Below are 12,339 nucleotides of genomic sequence, written 5' to 3' on the forward strand. Positions count from 1 at the left end.
GACGCTGGCCGCCCAGTCCAGCCGGCTCGAGGGTCGCGAGGCGGAGTTCCGCGGGGGCCCCAGACACCGCCGTCCTCACCGCAGCCCGGGCCCCGCGCCCACCTGTCCTCACTCCTGGGAGCCCGTGTTTATCCTTTTGTGACTGAGCTATTTCACTCACCATAATGGGTTACCCATTTTATATAATATTTTACGAGTTCCTTGTTTATCAAAGCTGCATCGTATTCCATTGTGTGAATATACCAGAGCTTCTCTATCCATTTGTTTGTTGATGGGCACTTGGGTTGTTTCTTTGCTATTGTGAACAGCACAGCAATAAACATGGGTGTGCATATTAACAAAAAAAAAAAAGAAAGAATCAAGTACCTGATGGTTTTTAATGTTAGTTTGTAAATCTGAAGAAATTTTACTTACATTGCTTCCCTTTGAGTCAATGTTATAGATTATCAGTAGTTTCCCTGTGCTTCCTGCCACCTTTAGAAATTATATAATGGAGCATTTAAGAATAGAAGAGAGAACTGGAGGGGAGGGGCGGACAGGGAGAAAAGTGCAACATGGAATGAATGGAAATCCAAAATCTCTGTAAATGTTCATTAAAATTAATAAATTTTTTTTTTTAAAAAGGAGATCCAAGATACCTTTAAAAGAAAACTGAGCTAATAAATGACTCCTAGTTCTAACAGCTGTGGTGCTGGAGATAAAAGTATTGAATATACCATGACTGCCAGGAGAACTGCCAGGTTCGTCCCCAGGCTGCTCCTTGGAGGAAAGGATTCTCAGGCTCCGTCTGGCATACTTTGGCCATGTTGCAAAGAGGCACCAGTCCTTGGAGAAGGACATCATTCTTGGAAGAGTGGAAGGACAGCGAAGGAGAAGAAGACCCTCAATGAGATTGACTGATTCAGTGACGGGGTAATGAGGGTAGGTGTAAGAGGCAGTAAGGTTGGCACAGGATAGAGCAGGTTTCAGGGTTATTGTAGGGTTGCTATGAGTTGCAAGTGACTCGATGGCATTTAACAAGTTATAGAGAATTATAGGGCACTTTGGTGGCTTAGTGGTAAGAAACTGTGTTGCAATCCCAAAGGCACACGGAGCTGCTCTATGGGAGAAGGATGGGAAATTTCCTTTGTGACTTAGTGCCTCTGAAAATCTGCTGAAGGGTCAGCTATGAATAGATTCTGAATTAGTGGCATACAACAACAGTTGTACGAGAGGGAGCCCTAGTGGTATAGTCCGTAGGGAACTATGTTTGAGGTGTTGAGGTTTTGAGAGAGCAAAGGTTTTCTCCTTTTACCTTCCTCTATGGAAACAAAAATTTTGTGTTCAGTGAAACTAAATTGTACTGCCAACTCAGACCACAAGATCTGAAAGACTATCAAGTGCTGTGAAAAGAGAGAGAGGCTGCTGCCCAGGACAATGCAAGGCACTGAATGCTGGCAGAGCTTATCTCTAAGGTAGGCAACACATGGTGAAAGATAAACCACTTATCTGTGTTTGAATCAACAAGATTGATGCACACAGACTGGATTCTGGAGCTTTTCTGAGTCCTGTTTAACGTGGAAGAAAGGGTATGAGAAATGGTGCTTCTACAACATTCATATTGCAATATCCATCAACATAGTGGAGACATTGTGGGCTGTGCATATCCCTGCAGGTTCTGATCTTTATCAAATGGGAAAAACGGACAGACTAACTTTACACACACTCTCCAAACACACATCTAAAGAATTCAATGCTGCACTAGGAATCTAGGTGAATTTCTAATAAGTTAGAGAATTCTTTGACCATCTCTATTACCCTTCCTTTCCCTCTCATTTTCCCTTGACATACAGCTGGTCATCAAAGAAAGGTGGTGGTGGTGGTTGTTGTTGTTGTTGTTGTTATGTGCCGTCTAGTCGTTTGCAACTCATAGCGACCCTATGTACAACAGCCCTAAACCCTGCTCTATCCTGTACCTTTCTTTGTCTATGTACAAAGAAAGGTAGTCTTTCAAGAATTTGTAAAATTTTAAAAAGAACTAGCAAAGAGTCTAAGAAATTTTTAAAAGTGAAAGTAGGTAGAGAATTGTTGTTGTTGTTATGGGCCATCGAGTCGCCTGTGGCTTTCAAGAATTTGTAATAATTTTAAAAAGAACTAGCAAAGAGTGTAAGAAATTTTAAAAAATGAAACTAGTCAGGTAAAGAATTGTTGTTCTTGTTGTCACTGTGATGGCCATCAAGTCGCCTGCGACTCATAGTGACCCTATATACAAGAGCCCTAAACCTGGGTAAAGAATACGTGGTAAAAAATTTTTACTACAATAGAGAAAAAAATATTAAGAAAAGTTTAATTAACATAGGGAAATTAGTCACAAACAAATCAAATTACTATATACCAAGACCAAAAAGCAGTTACAAGGGCTTAATGAAGAAATGGTAATACTGAAGCAGAGATTAAAAACAATCTACAGAGGACAGGAAAAAAGAGTAAGATAATAATAAAATCATTTTAAAAAAGAAAGAAATAGAAGCAATGACAATGGGAGTTGTTAGTTGCCATTGAGTCAATTCCAGTTAAAGTACAGTGAGGGACAGAGAAGGTGGCTTGGGAAAATTAAGCAAAGAAAAAGAAAAAAGTTTTTAAAGTGTTAATAAGAAGTGTGTGTATGGTGCATAGAACAGACAAAGAATATTGTTCTATTAATATTTAAATATCGTCAAAGAGATATAAAGCATCGGTAAGAAAAATACTCAAAGATGTAATTCAAGAAAATTCTCCTGAGGAATGTAGGACACTGAATCAATAAGTTGAAGAATATTTGTACCAAGAAAAATTTATAACTATCAATTAATGCTAAATCATAATTTAGTAAAGTTACAGAATTCCAAAGGTAAAGAATCTTAAGAGTTACCCTGAGAAAAGATCAGGGTACCTGTCAGGAGAAAAACAATCAGGCTGGCTACAAATTTCTCAATAGTGCTATTAAGCCTAAGAAAACATCATCTCTAAAAACCTTGGAAAAATAGCATATGATCCAAAGAAGGTTACCCAGCCACAGTGTCATTTATACACAAATGCAAGAGCTAAAGCATTTATATACAAAGCATTTATATTAATATATAAACATATTTAATGTTTAAATATTTTTATATTTAAATATTCTTTTGTTTCTATTTAAATAGCAATAGTATTTATCTATAAAGGCACTTTGGTACCGATGTTTGAACTGGTGAAACTTCAAGTCCTGCAGAGTACAAGGAAATTGGCATATTGCTAGAGGAAAAAGTCTTGAGATGAAGAAATATGTCTCCTGAACCCCTGAGTGAGAGTCTCATGCCCCACATGTTACATCCAGGGTATTCTTTTATCATGAGAGAGAATGCTGCCATCCTACTCATTCCACTTGCAACCCAGTGACGGTCATATGGAAGGGAGCGTGCTTTAAAAAACACTTTTAAAAAAAACTGATTAATTTTCATGAACATTTCCAGAAATTTTGTATTTCCATTCATTCACTGTTGCATTTTTCTCCCTGCCCACTCCTCACCCCAGTTTGCCTTTCTCTTTGAAAAGTAAAATTTCTTCATTGGGATACAACCCCCTCACCCCCACCCCACTATACAACTTTCATTCTGGACTCTTGTAATAACCATAATACCCAATCATATATCGCTTTTAAATTGTTCTCTCCCTCATCTGTTTCAATGCTGTATACATAATTTATCCAGTTTTTCTCAATCTCACCCCAACCCTGATGTCAGTCCTGTTCTACAACAGTGGCACTATGCAGTATTTGTCCTTTTGTGACTGAGATATTTCACTCAGCATAATATCCTCCAGGGTCACCCATTTTGAATAATATTGTATGAGTTCCTTTTTTTCAATGCTGTATAGTATTCCATTGTGTGAATATACTGCAGCTTCTCTATCCATTCGTTTGTTGATGGGCAATTAAGTTGTTTCCAACTCATTGCTATTGTGAACAAAGCTGCAATAAACATGGGTGTGCATATATCTGCCTGGGTGGCAGTTACGGTTTCTTTAGGGTATATTCCCAGTAATGGAATTGCTGGGTCAAATGGTATTTCTACTTCCAACTTTTTGAGAAAGCGCCATACAGCCTTCCATAGTGGTTGCACCATTTTACACTCCCACCAAGAGTGAATAAGGGTTCCAGTTTCTCCGCAACCTCACCAGCATTTGTTGTTTGCTGCTCTGTTAGATTTTGCTTTTCTTACTAGGGTGAGATGATATCTCATAGTTGTTTTGACTTGTATCTCTCTAAGAGCTAGAGGTTTTGAACATTCCTTCATGTATCTGTTGGCCATCTGAATGCCATCTTCCGTGAAGTGTCTGTCCATATTCTGTGCCCATTTTTAAATTGGGTCATTTACCTTTATCTTGTTGTGGTGCTTGAGTATTTTATAAATTCTAGATATAAGTCCCTTATCTGACATGTCATTACCAAATATTTTTCACAGTCTGTGGCTTTCCTTTTTACTCTGTTGGAGAAGCTTTTGGATGTGCAAAGGGATTTGATTCTTAGAAAATCCCATTCATCTATTTTATCCTCTCCTGATTGTAGATTTTTCAGGATGCTTGGAAGACTGTATATGTTGTGGATTAGGACTTCTAGAGCTCTTCCAAGCTTTTCTTTAATGAAATGTATAGTCTTTGGTTTTAGTCCTAGGCCCATGATCCATTTTGAGTTGGTTTTGTGTATGGAGTGAGGTGTGGATCTTGTTTGAGTTTTCTACAGGTGGTTTTCCAATTTTGCCAGCACCATTGGAAGACTATCCCTTGCTCATGGATGGGAAGACTCAATAATGTGAAAATGACAATAATTCCAAAGGCAATTTACACATTCAATGCAATCCCAATACAAATACCAGTTCCATTCTTCAATGAGATGGAAAAGGTAATTTCCAATTTCATTTGGAATGGAAAGAGGCCCCGAATAAGCAAAGCACTCCTTAAAAAGAGAAATAAGGTAGGAGGCATCTCAGTCCCTGCCATGGTGGTCAAGACAGCATAGTACTGATATAATGACAGACACATAGATCTCAGTGAAATAGAATAGAAAATCCAGAAATCAGCCCACCTACCGATGGTCAATTGATTTTTGACAAAGAGATGAAATCAGTTAAGTGGAGAAATGACAACCTTTTAAACAAATGGTGCTGGCAAAATTAGAAAACACTTCTAAAATCATCTGCCCCTGGCTCAGTGCCCAAAGACAACAGAACATCTTTTGGGCTTCACAGCAACGTAATCAACAACAAAAATATTGGAAATTGTTAATGTGCAGAGAACTGGTCAAGAGAACTAGCCTGGCAGATAATCATATCAGTCAATTGCATTTCATTTTATAAAACAAAATGTGTATGGAATGGCTGAATGCAAACCAATATGATTTGTGAACTTTCACTCAAATTAAAAAAAAATAGTAGAGAACTACTAACCTGGCAGCTGTGGTCTTTGTCTATGGGTATCAGGAAAGCTATAAGATGAATTTTATCTCCAAATAAACCAACACTGGAGCTCCATGCAAGCCTATTGTCTTTGATGTCAACTGAAATATATCCTGGCTAGCTACCAAAAGACTGTGCATCTAAATATGACAACCTTTAATGGGTTGCTAATTTTCAAAGGTCCAAGTTTCCTACAGGTACAGCTACAGTTCAGAATGGATTCACCAATCACACAGCATGATATCAGCCACAAACAGCAAAGAACACTGTTCCAAAACATCTAATTAAACATCATCCCTGATCCTTGTTTCTCTCTATAGGTACCGATTCTACATGTCCTTTAAGGGTCAATTTATGTGTCACTTATTTCACAAAATCATTCCTGGACATGCTGATTAAATAATCCAAGAAGGTGTTCTTTATGAAGAAGAACATGGCCTCAGGATTGGAGGAGAACTCGCTAATACAGCAATCTGCAAATAACACAGCCTCAATTGCAGAAAATGAAGAATGCTTGAAAAACTTAATGATGACATTTACAAAAACCTAACAACTGCACTAATAAACAGCCTCAAGATAAATGGAAAAAATAGGGAGCTCTGTGGCCTAGTGGAAAGAAGCTGTACTGCAATTCCAGAGGCACACAGTTTGAATCCACCAGATGCTCTGCTGGAGAAGGAGCAGCAATCTCCTCCTGTACTAGTCGGATCCTATTTGACAGTACACACACAAAATAATGAAACAAACAAAAAAAATTAAAACAGATAAATGGAAAAAATAGAGAAGTCAGAAATTTCATTTTATTGGAGTGCACAATAAACACTCTTAGAAACACGAGCCAGGAAATCAAATAACATATTGCAATGGGCAAATCTGTTGCAAGTGATCCCTTTAAAATACTTAAGAGCAAAGATATGGCTTTGAGGATTAATGTGCTCCTGCTCCAAACCAGGGTGATTTTGATTTTTCATATCCATGTGAGAGGTTTGATGATGAGTAACGAAGACTGTAGAAGAATGAATGCCTTTGGATTGTATGTTGGGAAAGAGCATTGAATGAACAATCTCTCTCATTGCCGTCAAGTCTGAGCAAACTTATAGTTGACCCTCCAGCGGGGTTTTGGAGGCTGTACACTGAAAGGGAGGAGATAGCCCATCTTTTTCCCATGGAGAGGATGGTGGATATGAACTGTTAGACATGTGCCATCTTTGGTTTAGCAGTATAATTCTATATGGACTGTGCCACCAGACCTCCTATTGAAAGACAAATCTCCTGGAAGACTTGAAGTCAGAATGCTCCTCAGAAGCGAATATGGTAAAACTTGGCTTCATATACTTTTGGTATGTTATCAGGAAGGGCCCATCCCTGGAGAAAGACATCCTATTGGTATAAGTGTCAACAAAAAGAGGAAGATCTTTCATAAAATTGATTAATACAGTGGTTAAAATTAGTGGCTAGTTGCCACAACCAACATGAATTACTTTCACGGTATTGCCAGTTAAGGCCATGGTTTTTTAAAAAAGAAAGATGTTGCTATTGGAGGCAAATGTATAAAGACTCCACAAGATTGTCCATATGACTTCTTGTAACTACATGTGACTCAATAACTAGTACAAAAGAAAAAAATTTCATTAAAAAATTGCATGTTTTCTTCTATTCCTTGCCTTATCTTGAGAATTTTCTTTTTATTCTCCTTCCAGTTTTTGTTTTGATTTGATTTCTCTTACATATTAGAAAAAAATTGGCATATCTGATGATCTCTGTCTAGATATTAGTATCTAAAATTGAGTCACTGAAATGCTACTTGGAAACACGGTGCACAGGCAGGGCTTGAGAGCTAGAGGCTTCTCTGAGGAGCGAGGCAGTCATTTTATCAAATCACTTCATGACAAACTGACAAGTCAATTCATCTGATACTGCATATCCAGAAATGTTTAGTAACTCTAAATAGAAGATTTCTGATTTTTTCATGAGGACTTAGACATTGTCATGCTACTTTGGAATGGGGGAAGGGACTAGGAGTTGACTTTCCTCTTAAATTGGCATAAGAACTCTTCCATTCACCTTGGTCTGCATTGAAAAGACCCATTTAACTTATTCATGTTACCAAACTGTTAGAATTTCCCATCTTAAATACAACAGTGGGGAAGGAGGAGAGAGGAAGGGAGAATGAGGTAAGGATAAGTGTTCTTGAATTTATATGTAATAGTTGATCATTCATCCCAAATAGTAATCCACAGAGGAATCACCGTCTAAGTTCTCCCTTGAAGTTTGGAAGACTCTGAGTTTCAAATCACATCCATATCTCATGTCTCTAAACACAGAATTCGAGGAACCAGGTTCTACAACTCACTCACAGTTCACCATTGAGTAAGTCCCATTCTCTGAGTCTCCATTTTTCTCATTTACATAATGGTTAATTTTAAACAATAATATATCTATTATCAGTTTTATGTGGCCAGGTTCCTGGGGATGACTCTACTCTGGGTGTCTGTGGCTTCTTGCTCCCTCTGCATGGTGGTCTGGATGGGCAAGTAATTGGAAGTTTTGGGGTCGTCAAACACTCTTCTAAGTGGTATAGCACTCGTCTGTGCATGCTGTACAGAGGTAACTAGTGTTTGCTGTGATGCTGAACACTGTGACACTGATGTGCCAAATGTGATAGTGGTTACCCATGGTGGACAGTGTTGGGTGGAGGTCCCTGATTAAAAGAAGCTTGGAAGCAGGAGTGGCAACCAGTTGCAAAATGGCTTGCCTCTGGAAACTCTATGAATAGTGCTCAGGTCTTTCATTCATAGGGTCACTATGCGTTGTCTACAACTCGACAGGACCTAACAACAAAAAACAATAACGTCAGTTTTATGACTTCTTTTTTGGATGGAATGATTCCTGGGAGAAAATAGAAAGAAAAGAAGGATAGAAATGTCTACAATACCTTCTTAGCTTTCTGTGGCTACTGTATGGCTTGACATGTGCTAAGATTAAAAGTGTGAGCATTCTTAGGACAGTGTCTGACACAGGAATACATCCTCAATATAAATTCATTTAATATGCATTACTTCTTCCATAAATACTTCCCTCCACTTTTCAGATGGGAAAACAAAAGTTCAAGAGAGACTCCTCATAAAAACCTCCATCTGTTTGAAGTTCATTCTCTCTTACAAATCACCAAGTATCTGCCTAATCTCTTCATGGCCGATTGCATCTCCTGGTTCCTCAGGGTATAGATCATGGGGTTGAGCATGGGGGTCATGACCGTATAGCTGATGGACACAGCCTTGTCCAAGGGGAAGGGGGTAAATGGACGGGAGTAGATGTAGATACAGGGAATAAAGATCATGGATACCACAATAATGTGGGTAGTGCAGGTGGAGGCTGCCTTCCTCTTTGCTTGACCTGAATGGGACCTCAGCATCACCAAGATAATAGCATAAGAGATCAGAAGAAGGATGAACCAGATAAGGACTAACATCCCACTGTTGGAGATCATGAGGAACTCCAAGACAGAAGTGTCAGTGCAGGCTAGTCTGAGTACTTGAGGAACATCACAGTAGAAGTTATCCAGCACATTGGGGCCACAGAAGGGAAGTGGGAGCATCAGAACCAGCTGGACAATGGAATGAAGAAAGCCTCCCACCCAAGAAGCCACTACCAGCCCCACACAGAGTTGCGTGTTCATGATGGTGACATAGTGGAGGGGCCGGGAGATGGCTATGTAGCGGTCATAGGCCATAACTGACAGGAAGAAGACAGTCCCACCCCCCAAAAAGTGGAAGAAGAAGATCTGGGCCATGCAGCCCTGGTAGGAGATGGTCTTGGTTTCATGAAAGAAGTCAACCAGCATCTTTGGAGAAGTGACTGTGGAGTAGCAGAGGTCAATGACAGCCAGATTTCTGAGCAGAAAGTACATGGGTGTGTGGAGTCTGGAGTCAAAAGTCACTGTGACCATGATGAGGAGGTTTCCCACAACTGTGGTGGCGTAGATAAATAGGAACACCACAAACAAGAGGTACTGGAGCTCCCGTGTCTGTGAGAAACCCAAAAGGATAAACTCTGACACCCGTGTGAAATTCTGTGGTTCCATGGGATCTCCCACACATACCTAAAAAAACAAAAATCATGACATTTGATCGTATTCCCTTCGAAGTCAATGCCAGGTACCATTTCAAGTCAACTTATGAGAATCTTCCAAGGGGATAAATTCACCTTCATGGCTACTACAAACTTATATCTAACCACACCATGGAGCATTTTATAGGTAAGTCCCTCTTAGAGCCTTTGGTCCTTGTCCACAGTTTCCATATTAGACTCCTTTTTATACCGGCTATGTCCAACAGAGTGCCTTGTGAACCATAACAACTCTACACATCTAATTAAATGACTTCATTAATACACAGGTCAATAAGTACCTGTTTTGAAACATAATTCATCTAGGTGCATAAATGTGGAGAGATTGTAGAGATTTATAGTTTTTTTTTATAAGTAGATGCCTCTTTATGATGAAAGCTTGAAGAGGTGCATATAAAGCATTGCTAAAAAAGACACAGGTTTGTTAAAAGAAAGTTTTATGTAGAAATTCAGAGGCAAAAATGAAGAAAAGCAGCAGATAATCTTGCTTATAACAAGCTAAGATGGTTAACACTTCTCAAACTTTGCATTTCACACTCATCTTTAAAGGCAAGGGTAATGGAAAAACTTCATCTCACATACTTTAGGCATGTCTTAGAAAGAACCAGTTTTTGGGAAAAGACATGCTTGGAAAGTGGAGGGTCAGCAGAAGAGAAAAAGATCCTCAACAAAAGGGATCAACACAGTGATTGTGACGGTGGGCTTGAGTGTTTCTGAGATGATGAGGATGGCTCAGGAAAGGGCAAGGTTCAGATCTGTTGTTCACAGGGTCACTAAGAGTCCTAGTTGATTTGATGGCACCTAACAACTGAGGGGACAGCATAAACCCCATTTTTTTATAAATCCCCATTAATGCCAGAAGCAGAAGCGGGCCATAAAAATTCTTTGCTTAAGGCAAACACGAATGCCCGGGTGAAGTCTTATCTGTCCTTGCAAAGTAAAGAATTAACTAGTGTCTACGTGACACAAAAAGAGTAAAAGCGGGCCCGTCAAAAGCCGACCCACATGACTGATCCCCCGACCCACCAATCATGATCTCAATCTCCCTGCCCCAACAGTGGCACCCAGGAAAGCCATAAAAGCAATTGTGAAGGGGGACTCAGGGCTTTTCCCCTCGCCACCTTCCTGCTGAGGGAGAAAGTCTCCACATGTGGAATTTAATAAACGCTCTTGAATTTTCAGACATTTGATGATTGGATTTCCTTTGAGGGGCTTTTCGTGGGCAGAACAACCACCACCACCATGGCATTAGTTGTGATGAGGCCATCTGTAGGAATAGCTCAAAGTGGCCAGAATAAATTAAAAATTTCCTTTAACTTTCATGTTTTCTAATAAAAATTGCTATGAATTTTGTATTATGCATATATTCCTACATGATCTTTTAAGGAGAGGACCTACTATCATCAAGTCAATTCTGACTCATCACAACCTTCTATCAGGTTTCTGAGGCTGTAAATCTTCAGAAGAGACTGCTTAGCTTTCCTCCAGAGCAGAAACTGACTAGACCCACCAAACTTGGTTAGCAGCAGAGCTTACAATGCACGGTGTATGATCTTTCCCTTCCTCACTCAGACGGGGCCCAGACATGCTTCTGGAAGAACCATCACGATGGCCGCCCAAGGAGAACCCAAAGTCCAGTTCAAACTCGTGTTGGTGGGTGATGGTGCTAGTGGAAAAATGACACTCGTGAAACGTCATCTGACTGGTGAATTTGAGAAGAAGTATGTAGCCACCTTGGTTGTGGAGGTCCGTCCCCTCGTGTTCCACACCAACAGAGGGCCGATTAAATTCAATGTGTGGGATACAGCTGGCCAGGAAATATCTGGGGGACTGAGGGATGGCTATTATATCCAAGCCCAGTGTGCCATTATAATGTTTGATGTAACATCGAGAGTTACCTACAAGAATGTGCCTAACTGGCATAGAGATCTGGTTCTAGTATCTGAAAACATCCCCGTTGTGTTGTGTGGCAACAAAGTGGACATTAAGGACAGGAAAGTTAAGGCAAAATCCATCATTTTCCACTGAAAGAAGAATCTTCAATACTATGATATTTCTGCCAAAAGTAACTACGACTTTGAAAAGCCTTTTCTTTGGCTTGCTAGAAAACTAATTGGAGACCCTAACTTGGAGTTTGTTGCCATGCCTGCTCTTGCCCCATCAGAAGTTGTCATGGACCCAGCTTTGGCAGCACAATATGAGCATGATTTAGAGGTTGCGCAGACAACTGCTCTCCTGGATGAGGATGACCATCTGTGAGAGAACGAAACTGGAGCCCAGCATCAGGAGTCTAGTTTTATAGGCGACTGTCCTGTGATGTCAGTGGTGCCACCTGTTTACCACTTTATTATCTAGCTAAGCAGAACATGTGCTAATCTTTGGAATGCTGAAGAGATGCTTTGGAGTGAGTGTGGCAGTTTAAAAACCCTTCATTTTTTGGACCTGCATATTTAGCTGTTTTAGAAGGCAGTTTTCTTCTTGAGTTTCAAATATAAGACTGCTACAGTGAAATCACAATATTCCATGGTAAAATCTTGTTTGTTACTGTCATTCCCATTCTTTTCATTTAGAACCAGAATAAAGTTGTATTTCAAATAAAGAAAACAAAACAACACAAACGCACACTGTAAACCTTGAGCAACTAGCAACTCTATAGGAAAATGAAAACTGCTACATGAGATTTCCCAAGCTGTAAACATTTATGGATTTATGAATGCTGACTACTACCTACATATTTCTCCTGTGGAAAAGCTGGTGGCTT

General features: G+C 39.7%; 1 protein-coding gene and 1 pseudogene across 1 annotated transcript; one reads left to right on the forward strand and one right to left on the reverse strand.

Annotated features, from left to right (window-relative positions):
- Positions 1 to 8,598: 8,598 nt before the first annotated feature.
- Positions 8,599 to 9,534, reverse strand: LOC102874591 (olfactory receptor 4D1-like). The gene has a single exon (XM_006889249.1). The coding sequence runs from the start codon at positions 9,532 to 9,534 to the stop codon at positions 8,599 to 8,601; it is 936 nt and encodes a 311-aa protein (XP_006889311.1).
- A 1,652-nt stretch (positions 9,535 to 11,186) lies between these two features.
- On the forward strand, positions 11,187 to 11,606 carry LOC102859980 (annotated as a pseudogene).
- The last annotated feature ends 733 nt before the right edge of the window (positions 11,607 to 12,339 follow it).

This window comes from Elephantulus edwardii, unplaced genomic scaffold, assembly GCF_000299155.1.
Source record: "Elephantulus edwardii isolate Elephantulus edwardi_28Jun2011 unplaced genomic scaffold, EleEdw1.0 scaffold00077, whole genome shotgun sequence".
In the NCBI taxonomy this organism is placed as follows: Eukaryota; Metazoa; Chordata; class Mammalia; order Macroscelidea; family Macroscelididae; genus Elephantulus; species Elephantulus edwardii.

What these genes read in the sequence shown, in the direction of transcription:
- LOC102874591 (XM_006889249.1), bottom strand. Translation starts at nt 9,534, where the DNA reads ATGGAACCACAGAATTTCACACGGGTGTCAGAGTTTATCCTTTTGGGT.